Source organism: Salvia hispanica, chromosome 6, assembly GCF_029641045.1.
Source record: "Salvia hispanica isolate PSC_SH4W2 chromosome 6, Shi_PSC_v1, whole genome shotgun sequence".
NCBI classification, from domain to species: Eukaryota; Viridiplantae; Streptophyta; class Magnoliopsida; order Lamiales; family Lamiaceae; genus Salvia; species Salvia hispanica.
The window spans coordinates 26,708,695-26,721,888 of NC_142697.1; the positions used below are offsets into that span (position 1 = coordinate 26,708,695).

The 13,194-nt window shown below is 38.8% G+C and overlaps 1 protein-coding gene, 1 long non-coding RNA gene and 1 other non-coding gene across 3 annotated transcripts; 1 reads left to right on the forward strand and 2 right to left on the reverse strand.

Moving 5' to 3' along the window:
• Nucleotides 1–656: 656 nt before the first annotated feature.
• On the forward strand, nucleotides 657–728 carry TRNAD-GUC (transfer RNA aspartic acid (anticodon GUC)). The gene has a single exon. It is a non-coding gene; the product is annotated as a tRNA-Asp (tRNA).
• Nucleotides 729–1,279: 551 nt separating this feature from the next.
• Nucleotides 1,280–3,409, reverse strand: LOC125207584 (uncharacterized). Its single transcript, XM_048106985.2, has 3 exons — nucleotides 2,793–3,409; nucleotides 2,425–2,597; nucleotides 1,280–1,696 (listed from the first exon to the last, which is right to left on the reverse strand). The coding sequence occupies exons 1-3, from the start codon at nucleotides 3,303–3,305 to the stop codon at nucleotides 1,525–1,527; spliced, it is 858 nt and encodes a 285-aa protein (XP_047962942.2). The 5' UTR covers nucleotides 3,306–3,409; the 3' UTR covers nucleotides 1,280–1,524.
• Nucleotides 3,410–9,489: 6,080 nt separating this feature from the next.
• Nucleotides 9,490–12,666, reverse strand: LOC125204648 (uncharacterized). Its single transcript, XR_016132466.1, has 2 exons — nucleotides 12,530–12,666; nucleotides 9,490–9,938 (listed from the first exon to the last, which is right to left on the reverse strand). It is a non-coding gene; the product is annotated as an uncharacterized LOC125204648 (long non-coding RNA).
• Between the last annotated feature and the right edge of the window lie 528 nt (nucleotides 12,667–13,194).

Sequence of the window (13,194 nt, forward strand, 5' to 3'; positions counted from 1 at the left end):
TCGCCCCATTGCCGATGCCCTTAGAGCTGCTACCTAGAATATGGTGCGACAACTTTGCCTTAACCATTTGAAATTGTTGTGGATCACTTCCATTCTTCGACCGTCATTCATTGCCAGCATGACTGCCGCACCATCTTTGTCTTTCGATGCAACAAGAAGTTCCTTTCACTTCATCCGACCTTATAATTTTTTTTTTTTGATCCGTCATTGCTACTAATAATTAGATATTTGCATATATATATATATATATTTCATGTATGAACATAAGTGTTACAAAATGTTACGAACCATGGACGTTCCAAAGGCCCAAATATCTTTAATATTTTTAAAATAGAATCATTTAGTCCACTCCAGCACATTGCCAAGTCTATCTAATGGGCCATGACCTCGTCATTCACAATTTCAAAATAATCCAAACTAATTATATTAAAATTCTATCCCTCTTTCATAGCTCGGATAAATTAGTACTTACTAGTATCCTAATTATTTCGATGATGAAAATGAAGTTATAACGGAAAATATGTAGTAATATATACTGAAATCTTAAAGCAAAATACGTTATTATACATATTGTCAGATTACTAAAAAAGTTTTTTTTTTCAAAAATTAAGTATAAGAAATATATATAGCAGTATTACGTAACTGAAGAACATCAAGTCGTTGTAGTATAGTGGTAAGTATTCCCGCCTGTCACGCGGGTGACCCGGGTTCGATCCCCGGCAACGGCGTTTCCTTATTCCTCCATTTTGGATTTTTCTTTTTAAATTTACATTTTTTTTAATGCTTTCATTAATTTCTCCCAAATAATGCAAACCAGTATTACATATCCAATGCAAAATTTTAATTACTTTTCACTTTTCATCATCTAAATTTTGTTTTTAGTTTCAGTTAAATGATTACGGAGTATTATTATACTTCAATACATATTTGTGTAAATTACCAAGTACCCTTTTATATTTTCCATAGTTCAAATTATACACGAAATATTATTCAGAACTTTCATGAATGACATGTATTTACAAAAATATTTCCAACAAACTTATTCAAACCACTAACCAAAATCCCTAGATCTAATTTTGAAATTTTAAAGAAAACTAAATCCACAAACAGGGAAAAGATATGGCATATCATTAAGTGTGGCTGAGAAATTTTTTGCTGCAACAATTCAAGATTTTCCAAGGGGACCCTCATCAGCTACTTGCAAAGAAGAAAAATAAGACTAAAATCCAAAAAACAAGAAAATTCATCATATTCTAAGTCATCAATTATGAAGTCCAAATGAAATTAAAGGGAGCTAAACCACTTATATTAGAAACATGGATACCATAGCATTGTTCATACTTCATACAGAGAGATGTTACAGTCAGAATCTTGCTATTCTTTAATATGTACATTACAACAGAGAAAGAAGACATACCAAGAAGCAAAATTTCATCAAGATTCAAGAATGTTAGACCACAATTTTCTCCTTGGCACTTGATGACTACTATATTTCGATGTTGTGTAGCTATATTAGGTTTCCGACTAAGAAGCTGCTGTGATAGGAGGCCAGTGAGCTCCCTCTTGTAAGAAGTTTGATGGAAGATTGCTTCTTTTTTCGTACATATCGTTTACTTCTTCTTCCTCCTCTTCTTCTTCTTCCTCTTCGTCATCCTCAGCATCCCATAAGAAATGAGCATATGAAGCGAGAACATAGCTGCACCGTGAAACGAAGTTTTAACAAAGGAAAAATTAATGAAATCATTTATGTTTCCCACTTAACCAAAAGCTGCACAAGTTTTAAGTTCATCACATGATTAGTTCACCTGTTTAATTGTTTATAGTGTGACATAACATTGATAGATTTGCCAAACAAATAAGACAGCATGTGGTCAGAACTAAATCCACTCAGTCTAAACATGAACTAAAATCAAACAGACGCATAAATTAGCAATGAAGAGGAGATAGTTAAGTCACTACACATAAATATTGACCAAAACATAATATCCTAGTTGCTCCGTATCACATAATTCTCATGGAGATTCATTCATTGCAAAGTATTCATGGAGATTCATAGAATCAAACCACTGTCTAAACTAACATGCCAAACAAAATGGCCAACTCAATCATAACAAACTTTACCCTCAGAGATAATAAAAGAACCAAAACAGCAAGAATCATATCCTTTTTGCTCTGTATCACATAATTCTCATGGAGATTCGTTCACTGCAAAGTATACATAGCTCAGAAACTAAGTAAGCAAACAAAAAAGGCCAACACAATTATAACAATCTTTTTCTTCAAAGAAAATAAAGAACCAAGAAAGCAAGAATCATATCCTCAGATTCATTCATTGCAAAGTATTCAGAGCTCAGACCATTGTTACTATCTAAGCAAACAACCAACACAATTAAACAAGCAAGAAGGTAAGAATCATATCCTCACCAATCATTGGGGTCAGTTTTGACAGCTTGATCAAAATAGGCCTCGGCTCGAACAGCGTCTCGTTGCGTCTGCCATATTAAATCCGCGTAGAGCGATAGCACATTACCATCACTCGGATTAGCCAAAATCGCCCTTCCACAATACTCCTCTGCCTTTACCAAATCTCCCCTAACCTATACACACACATCAAACAATTCCAAATTCAAATCTCAACCCTCCAAACACAAATTCACACAAAAAGGATAAACAGTATAGTTCTTCAAACCATAAATAAATCACACACACAAAATTGAAGGCATAAGGTATAAAATCATGCCCCAATTTCCACCCAAGACCTAATCCGAGATTAATTAGCAGAAGAAAACTACCTCCTTAAGAAATCGAGCATAATTGGCGAGGAGAAGAGCATTTCCAGGATTAGCTTGAATCATCATCTCATAGTAAACGTCTGTGCTCTCCCGGCCGGGACCCGACCCGTCATCCGATCCCCTACCTCCGCCGCACACTCCCCCGCCACCGCAACCCCCAACGCCTCCGCCAACCACCAGCGTCTGCGGCTTCCTCTGACTCTCCAGATAGCCCACCGTGGACAGGGCGCTGGGACCGACCTCATGCCCCTCCCTCCGCTCCTTGACCCGCGCCAGCTTCGGCATCGGCATCCGCGGCGAGCGCTTCGCCGGATCCTTGAGATCCGACTCGAATCGGGTCGGCGTGACCCGGCCGATCCCTTCCTCGGAGGTCATGGACATGGAGAAGGACCGTGTCCTCGTCAGCTGCGGCAGGGATTCCGGCTCCGGCGAGGATCCGGACCCGGATCCGGCTGCTGAATTGTTGTGAAGCCATGAATTCAAAATTGGGGACGACGCGCTCCTCAGCAGCATTTCTTTTGAGTGTTTTTTGATAGTTGATTGTTCAATTTGAATTGTTTACATACAGTAATTGGTGGTGATAATGGAGGCGGCTGCTCCTCCTTGGTTGATGAAGGAGAGTGGTTGGGATTTTATAAAGGGGCGGAATTGGAATGTAGCGATGATAAGACAAATGATTTTTATGAAGAATTGAATCAATATTTGTCAAATGTTTCACGTGATGATAATGAGGTGGCGTTAGGAAGCACCGCTTATCTCAGATGTGTGGAGGCCCATCGAGATTTTATTAATTAAGAAAAATAATAAAATAGAAAAGTAAATAAATTAGATATGATAAAATAAAGTACAAAATTTAATTTTAAATGTTTACTGTATATTTTAAACTTTCCTCTCTCTGATTTTAGCTACTTCTGAGGGCATCTGCATCGCTGCGGAATGCGGTCTCGATCTCGTCTCGACGAGACGAGACGGCATCGAGATAGCAATGCGGGCTCCGTCTCGTCTCGACGAGACGAGATGTCTCGACGCGTGACGCGTCCCGGCGAGGCCGGCCTCGAGCTCGCGAGACATGCGCCCGGTGCCACGTGGCGCGCGCAGGCGGCTGGCGTGACGCCCACTCGCCGACCCGCGAGTGAGCGTCGGAATTATGACGTCATAATTCATATTTTTAAAAAAAAAAATCAATTTTTCAAAAAAAATTAAAAATTAAAAAACAAAAACGGTAATATGATCGTTCAACGGTCATATTTAAACTTTTTTTTATTCTATATATACTCTTCTCCATTCTCCATTTTACACACACCATTCTCCATTTTACACACAAACACATCTATTCTCTCATCTCTCTTTCTTTCCTCTCCAATCACTTCTATAAAATCATTCCTTTATTTTTTTCTTCTCCCAAATTTAATCCATTATGGATCCATTTGAGCAAATGCGTCGAATAATGGAAGAATCGCTAGAAGAAGATCGACGTAGGGAGGAGGAACCCGCCACGCCTCCTCAAAGGCGACGCCGGACTTACATCCATCGTAACCAGGAGGAAGCCGCCGCAAGGTTGGAACGTGATTACTTCAGTCCGAACCCGGTATGGGGAGATATCTACTTCCGTCGCCGTTTCCGTATGTCACGCGCGCTATTTTTGCATATCGCGAATACATTGGCGGGACAGGAAGAGTACTTCAGAGAAGGGATCGACGCTGTTGGCCGTCCTAGCCACACGACGCTCCAGAAATGTACTGCGGCTATCCGTCAGTTTGCTACTGGACAAACGGCGGATTCGTTCGACGAATACCTTCACGTCGGAGAATCCACTGGGAACTTTGTTTGTTGAACTTCTGCAAAGGCGTCCGGGCAGCCTTCACCGACAAATTTCTGAAGAAGCCAACCACCGCAGATTGTCAGTTTCTGCTCCGACTTCACGAACAAGTGCACGGATTCCCCGGGATGCTCGGGAGTGTCGATTGCATGCATTGGCAATGGAAGAATTGCCCTGTGGGTCATACACGAGCGGCCACAAAGGCACCCACCCCACCGTTATACTCGAGGCCGTCGCCGACTACCAGCTATGGATTTGGCATGTGTATTTCGGGGTCTCCGGCTCGAACAACGACGTCAACGTGCTCAACAACTCCGACCTCTTCGCTGAAGTTCTGAATGGTAAAGCGTCATCCATCAACTTCATCGCTAACAATCGCCAGTATAAAATGGGGTATTATCTTGCCGACGACATCTATTCGAAGTGGCCAACCTTCGTGAAGACGTTCAACAGGCCTGCAGACGAAAAGCAGTCTCTTTTTGCGCAGAAGCAAGAGTCTGCTCGCAAGGATGCGGAGAGAGCGTTCGGGGTTCTCCAAGCTCGATTCAACATTATCAAAGCCCCGGCTCGACAGTGGTTTATGGAGAATATGGTCGACATCATGTATACGTGCATAATCTTGCACAACATGATTGTCGCCGACGAAGGACCCGAGGCAGGAAATTGGTTCGACCCTGAATCCCCGGGAAGCTCAACCGCAAGTAGTCCGCCTCGAACGGGAGTGCATCCGTCTTTGCAAGAGCAGTTGTCTATTCGGGCAAGGACACGTGATTCTACCGCTCACGCCCAACTCCAGGAGGATCTAATGGAGCACATTTGAGCAAAATTTGGCAACCGTTAGATGATCGTCACTAGAGAACTCCTTCTTCTGCTTCTTTGACTCCATTTTTTTTTTTTTTGAGTTTAAGTGTGCAATTTGTAATTTCTAGTTTTTTAATTATGTCTTTTTTATTTTTTTAGATATTTAAATTGTAATTTTATTTTATTTAATGAAGTGTGTTTTTTATTAATTGAATTTGTTGGAATTAAAAATAAAAAATGAAATTGAATGAATAGTTAAGAGATGATTAAGAGATGGAGGGATGCAGGTGATGTCTCTTAGTTAAGAGATGAGCTGAAAAGTATAGTGGGACCCATGAATAGTTAAGAGATGAGACGGTTAAGAGACGGATAAGAAACATGGATGCGGATGACATAATTCTTCAACTTTTACAATTGGTCTTTGTTGCCTTAATAAGGGCTAAAGATGGTTTCAGACAATTTTAACAAAATTAATAAAAATAGAAAAAAAATTAAAAATACTGGTCATAACACACAATAAAAGATAGATTAAGATCGAATCAATCTCATAAGGTTAAAGGAATTATTGCACCATAAATCAATAATTAGTTAATGGAGTACTAATAAATTTAGTCCATTTTTCTTACACTTCGAAACAACATAAATTGCTGTTGAATATCTACTGAGCGAAAAATGATTGATAAGTGATCGTTCTTAATTGAGTACTTATAAGATTAAGATAAAGATCGTATTTGTTGTGGCATCTCATTTTTACAATAACGTGATGATTTAATGTCATATTCTTGTTCATATAATAAAGATCATGTCATGTTCGTTTCATATATATTCATTAATTTTATTGTTAGTTCATATAAGATCATGTAATGTTTATGTCAGTGTCGTATATACATATGTCTATAATTTATAAATTGTGTCAATTTAGCTGTTTTTTTTTTAGTTCGGGTCAAGTAAATGATTAACTTAATTTGATTTATTGGTTCACAAATTGTAAATTTAGTTTAGTTTTTATGCATAATCTGGAGTAAAAGAAGGCTATTAATATCAACCATTTACATTAATTTATGTTTCTTATACTCTTTTCAAGCAGTTATACACCCCTAGTTAGGCCATCCGCATCCCTATCTCTTATTCATCTCTTAACCATCTCATCCCTTAACTATTCATGGGTCCCACTGTACTTTTCAGCCCATTTCTTAACTAAGAGACAACACATGCATCCTTCCATCTCTTAACCATCTCATCTCTTAGCTATTCATTCAATTTCATTTTTTTATTTCCAACAAATTCAATTAATAAAAACACACTTCATTAAATAAAATAAAAATTACAATTTAAAGGCCTAAAAAATAAAAAATATACATAATTAAAATCCTACCATCTCATTCCTTAACTATTCATTCAATTTCATTTTTTTTATTTCCAACAAATTCAATTAATAAAAACACACTTCATTAAATAAAATAAAAATTTAAAGGCCTAAAAAATAAAAAATGTACATAATTAAAATTCTAAAAAAATATTAAAAATACATAATTAAAAATACAATAATTAAAATACTCTAAATTAAATTATAAAAACTACTCCGCCGGCGAATCATCCCCCGAAGTCGGCGGTGCACCCAAGTTAGATCGAGCCTGAATACCAAGTTGAGCTTTCATATGCTCAATTCCGTCCATATGGGCTTCAAATTGGCGAGTACTCATTTTTGAAGTGTCAGTCATCGTGGCGAGCAGGTACATGGACATTAGGGTGTTCGAGCCCATGCCGGAGCTCGAACCCGAGCCCGCCTGGCTTGATTCGCCGCGGCCCCTCTCCCCCTCGCTCTAGCCGCCTTCGCCGCCTTGGTCCCTTGGGGCCGACGTCGTGAATCGGAAGACCCCCCTGCATCATCGGTTGGCGTGCCCTCTTGTGAGGTGTTGCCTTCGCCGCCATCACTAGACGAGTAGTGGCCACGCGCCGTGTGCTTCGTGCGTTTCGAGCCCGACTCGACACCGCCAGCCCACCTTTCAAGGTGGTGGACGTGCGACCAAACTTCGACATACTTGAAATCTTTACCGACGTCGTCTTTGAAGACCCGCAACGCCGCTCTCAGGATGTCGGCTCCACTGGCTCCGCTTTGGTAATTCGCCCCTTCTGCCATGTATATTGCGCAAAAAATTTTGACATCTTTGTCGCATCGGTCCCAATGACTGCGGAGCATCTTCACATTGCAGGCAAAGGTCTTCTTCGGCCTTCGTGCGTTCTTCCGTGACTTTTTTCCAGAAACACAAGTGGGTTTGTTGATTCCCGACGACAGGATCGTACGAGACGCTGATCCAAGCGTCGTACATAGCCAACGTCTCCTTTTGGTTGTATGGATGACGGCTGTCGTCCCCCACAACCTCGTGGTCGCCCTCTTCCTCCTCGGCATTGACGTCGATCCTGGCGGAGCCTCCACCTATCGGCCGGTATTCCAAAGTGCGTTCATCCGGAAAATTCTCTGGAATTTGGGATAATCCCGGCGATTGCCCGTACCTCTGGGGGGAGGGGGACGATAGTATGCATCTACATCAAAATGTGGTATTTGGTATGCTGGCGGAGTCGTCGAGCCTTGGGTGCCTAGCGACGAACCGGGAGTATCCAAAACATTGTACATGCTCGCCCAATCACCAAACGAGTTCAAGTCGAACCCGCCGGAGCGCTGCGAGCCGCCGCCGCTGGAGTTTTCATCGCCGGACATTTTTTCAACAATTGGAGAGAAAAGAATAGATGAGTGTAGTGTTTGTGTGTAAAATGTAGAATGGAAGAGGAATGGAGTATTTATAGAATAATAAAAGAAAAATAAAAATAAAAAATTTGAAAATTCGACCGTTTGGAACGGTCAAATGACCGTCTAAATATTTTTTTTTTTTTAAATTTCGAATTAAAAAAAATATGACGTCAGAATTCGACGCCCACTCGCGAGCCGGCGAGTGGGCGTCACGCCATCCGCCAGCGCGCGCCACGTTGCCCGCGCGCGTGGCGAGACAGCTCGAGGCCGGCCTCTTCTGCGCGCGACGGGATGTCCCATCTCGTTGGGACGAGTTCTGTGTTGCAACGTGGTCTCGCTGCCGTCTCATCTCACCAGAACGAGACCGAGACGGTGGCGAGCCGCGCTGCGGATGCCCTTATATGCTGTTGGGTTTGGAGTTATAGAGTAGTACAGTAGTACAATAAAATTTTGAAATGTACTAGTTGCTTCTAAAAACAAAATACAGTATTAAATTGAAATAGTAATTAGGAAATAGAATGTGTAGTTGTCTAGTTGAAAATGATTGATTAATAAGTCATACTCATACACACTAATTAAATCGACTGAAACAACTTAACATAATAATTGGCACACACTTTTCTTTTAATCAATAAATGAATTTAAATTCATTATTAATTATCTTTGAAATTAAAAATCAACTGAACCACGAAAATTTGCTAAAGATTGTTCAGCGATGCATTCGACGTTAACCTTTTGGGCTTGAAGCAAATGTTTCAATTTCTTCATTCTTCAGTTTATAGATTAATTTTTAAATTTCTTACAACAATTTCATATTCCAAAACTCAAATATATTATTTTTGACGTTTAATGAGTACTAGAAGTAGATATCTTTAAATTTAAGAAAATTCAAAAGTAAATTTACAATATTTTGCAAAAGTTTTTCTGTATTTATACATCTAGGCAGACTTTGTACATAGATCAAACTTTAAGGCTATTTAGTTTATTCATCCTATTCAAGCTCTACTTTTCAAAAAAAATTACACTAACATTAATTAAAAATCAAATACTACATACTAAAAATAGCCTATGAAGCCAATATATTTTTTCCAAAAAAAAATCTCAAAGTCGTACTACAGATTTAAGATTTTTCAAAGTCCATTTCAACTAATATCAAATCAATAATTAAGATTTAAGAAACACCATCCATCAACAAGTTCTTGGATGCCTGCGTATAAATGAAGGCCAAATTGACGTGATTATCATCCACAAATATTCTTAATCTGGATATTTTAGCAACGAGGGGCTCCACATCTCACTTTTTTTCTGGTGAAGAATTATAGTAGTACTAGTAATCTTAATTTAATCTTAGATTATAGAAAAGCATGATAACGACAAGCAGCTAACCACACTCCACTTCTGTAGATATGGTGGTGATACAGTATAAACCAAATTAAATTGAAACAAAAAAAAAAATTTAAAATTTCACGGTCATGCTCAAAAGCCAGGATGAGAAACACCCAAAAGGGGAAATGGGACGTGCCTTTTTCACTTGCTCGGTCCATCAAATAATCGGCTGCCACGACTCAGAAACAGCACAGAGAGGGCCGTCGCATTCTGTCTTTCTTGATCATTCATTAGCCGCATTTGGTCCACCAATGAGATCGAGGCAGAGCTGCACTCGGGTGCCACGATCAATTCACTTGACCTGAACATGTGCCCCCATGGATGGTGATAAGGTATGGACATGTTGCTAGCTGGGACCACAGCCTACCTTTTGATCACGTCGTCAATAATTCTGCAATACAACAAACAGAGAAGATGAGTGAAACATGCCTGTGTTTCAAACTTCACTGAATAGTCTTTTTTATTTCAGACAGTCAAATATGGCCTAATGAAGATAGGGTGAAAAGGTGGGCATGTGAGTGAGCATGGCAGTTGTTGGGTTTGGATATGTTTAGGGAGTAACTTCAATCAGGTGCATCCAAAAAAATCAGAAAAATTGGCTGAAGGATAAACATTTCCTCCATATTGACAATTCAACTTAAAAAAGTAAAAAAGGATTGCATTTACTGAAACTAAAAGAGAGGTCATGCTGTTGATATTGAGGCGAAGATGATAAACCTAATAAGAAATTCTATGCATATGATCAAGAAGGAAAACAGTGGATCTAAAAATTCTAAATTCTGATGCTAAGAATAAGTATGCCAAAAATATGTACAACATATCAGCTTACAAGTAAGCTATTTCCTAAATCGAGACAACTTGTTGGGGCTACCACCGTTTCCCCCATCCCATATAGAAGACCAGAAGAAAAAAGACATCCAAAATAGCACAGCAAAGAAGATCCGTAGAGTATCCTGAAATCTGGTGAAGGTCGTCGTTACACCTGATGAAAATGGATCATGTGATTGTGATGCCATTGACGATTTCAGTACTTGACAGATAATGGAGTAAGTGAACACAAAAGTATACTATATGGAGAGATTAATACATCTATTATTGTCAAACGATTAGCGTGTATGTACATTGAAATTCAATGACTAAGTCCAAGATAGCAGCGGAGTGGGAATTTGAATTAATTTATTAAATCATTAAATAGGAAAATAAATCAAATCTCCAATTTTCGAGCTTCTTCTGTGGTGAATGAAAGATTAACCATATGAAATGATTTTCATCGAAGTTATTTGGTTAGGTATGAGTTGCAATGTTGGGGGACAAACATGTTCATCAGTTGTTATTAGTTAAGGAGAGATGTTTGGCTGATTTCCCTTTTCAATATTCAATGATACTCGATTTTTTCAGAGTGCATAAGATTTTAAGTGGGAATTGAAATTATGTTTGATGGCTGATACGCTAAGTAATATTGTTAAGGAGAAAAGGCAAGGGGAAAAATGTGTTAATCAGTACTTCAGCAGAAATGAGTGAATAGATAACCTCGCTGGAAAATTACTTCCTAGTACAAAGAAGTACCATTTCAGCATTTCATTTGACATTTTCTACACATACCCTCATATCAACCTTATCAGGTGAAGCCGTGGAGGTAAGATAAACATACAACCTTTCATCTTGGCCTAGCCTATGGTACTAAGTTTAAAGACCACCTCATTTGAAAGCCTAAGATGGTAGAAAGGGGCATCATTATAATATTGAAGTTAATAATAGTATTACATAATCATCAAGTCACAAACTAAAACCATGATCAAAAAAACAGGAAAGAAAGTTTCAACATCAGACCTAGTCTAACAATTTTGTTTAATCCATTTTCTTTCAGAACATGATGTAGCTCAACTGCAAACCTAAACATATTGCCCTGAGTTTAAGTTAGGAAAAGTTTAATCACTAGTTGGCGGCCTTAACTAGTTCAGTCGAAATCTATAGCCGTCAGTTCTTACCGATGCCTGATCCTCAACCATATCATTATAAGATTATAAGTTGACAACTAATGCACTCAAACTGATTGATACAATTAGCAAATGAAGAGACCATTTGTTAAGGAGAAGTTTAATCCACTTTTTAATTTGCTTAGAATCCTCACTCCTTAACAATGTTTAGAAACAAATATTCGAAGATTCTAATTTCAATGGATCTCAGACCACCAGTTATCAAGTTTACTGAACTGCACTATCTCAATAGTTAACGAAACCCCTCTTCTCATCTCATATATTTATGACCATCTCAAATCTCATAACATATCCAACTAGTCCCCAATAGTACAACAATGTCCAACTTATAAATGCACGTCTCGTATTCTCATCATATACACACGCAACAAAAAAATGCCTCTTGATATCCAATTACCGTAAACTGGTAGGTTTAAGGATTACTTGGCTTGTGTAAAGTGGCCTTATTAGCTATCATAATTGAGAAAACCTCCATTATTTACTTTGTCTAATAATATAGACTTGCTATTTGTTAGTAATTAATTCATATCTAGGTGAAGCTTCCTCTGTCAGGCATGATATTAAACGCTGAACATAATAGTCAGGAGATAGTCCGTACCAAGCTAAAGAGAGTGGATTCAAACTGGCCATTGACTAACACATGAACACCAATTAAGGCAAACTTCCTAATGGACCAAAATTGTCCTTTTCTTCTACGAAAGAGATTCTTCGCCGCTGATTGAGTGAAGTCACATATTTAATTGACACTAATCCAATTAATACTCTCTCAGTCGTTCAATCATCCAGAAAGTATACAATACAAATGATCAAACATAATCTTTGATACGTCCAGCTCACCAATTTTAACACACATGAGCAGTAAATAACTCATTCTAGATCGATAATCCTAGGTAATTTATCGGTAGAAACTCAATTAATCATATATTAAAATCAAAATTGAAGGCAGCGAGTTCGACAAATTTTCTGAAAAAAATGAAAATTGCACCAGATATTGGAGACAGATGTTCCTCTGAAGTCGGCTCCGGTGCTGGACCGGTGGCGCGGCGGCATCCCAACCACGAATTGCGTTTGGGCGGAAATGAATCACGGCGATCCAATTTAAAGGAGTAAGAATAAGCAGAAACGCAGGAGAGCATACGGTCAGTGGTTGCGGCGGTACAACTGTAAATTGCCGGAGGCGGAATAGCACGGTTGTGGTGGTAATGGTGGCGGTTGACGATCTCCCGGCAGGTAAAGGAAGAAGACGCCATTTTTTGTTGACTTATTTTCTGTTTCGCTCATTAATTCAGTTGGCTTCCGGCCGGGGCTCCGAATATCAAATTCGGGTCTGGATTCGGCCCAAAGAGTTAACCCAACTTATCATGATCTTTCCCTTTTCCCTCTCTGCATAAAATTCGGCCTTTGAATTTAGTTTGTCACATTTAATTTTTAACTCAGATTTATCTTTTCTTATTTTAACTAATTCATTTGAATCGAAATTAATAATTTAAATTATTGAGTAGGAGAGTAATTGATTTCAAGAAAAAAAGTAACCTGAAGTTTGAAGTATATATGTCTTTTTGTGTATTAAAGGGTTGAAGTGAAATGACACCACTATGTTTGGTTCGAATTTATGATGCATGCAATTCTGATCTTGATTTTAGACGTATC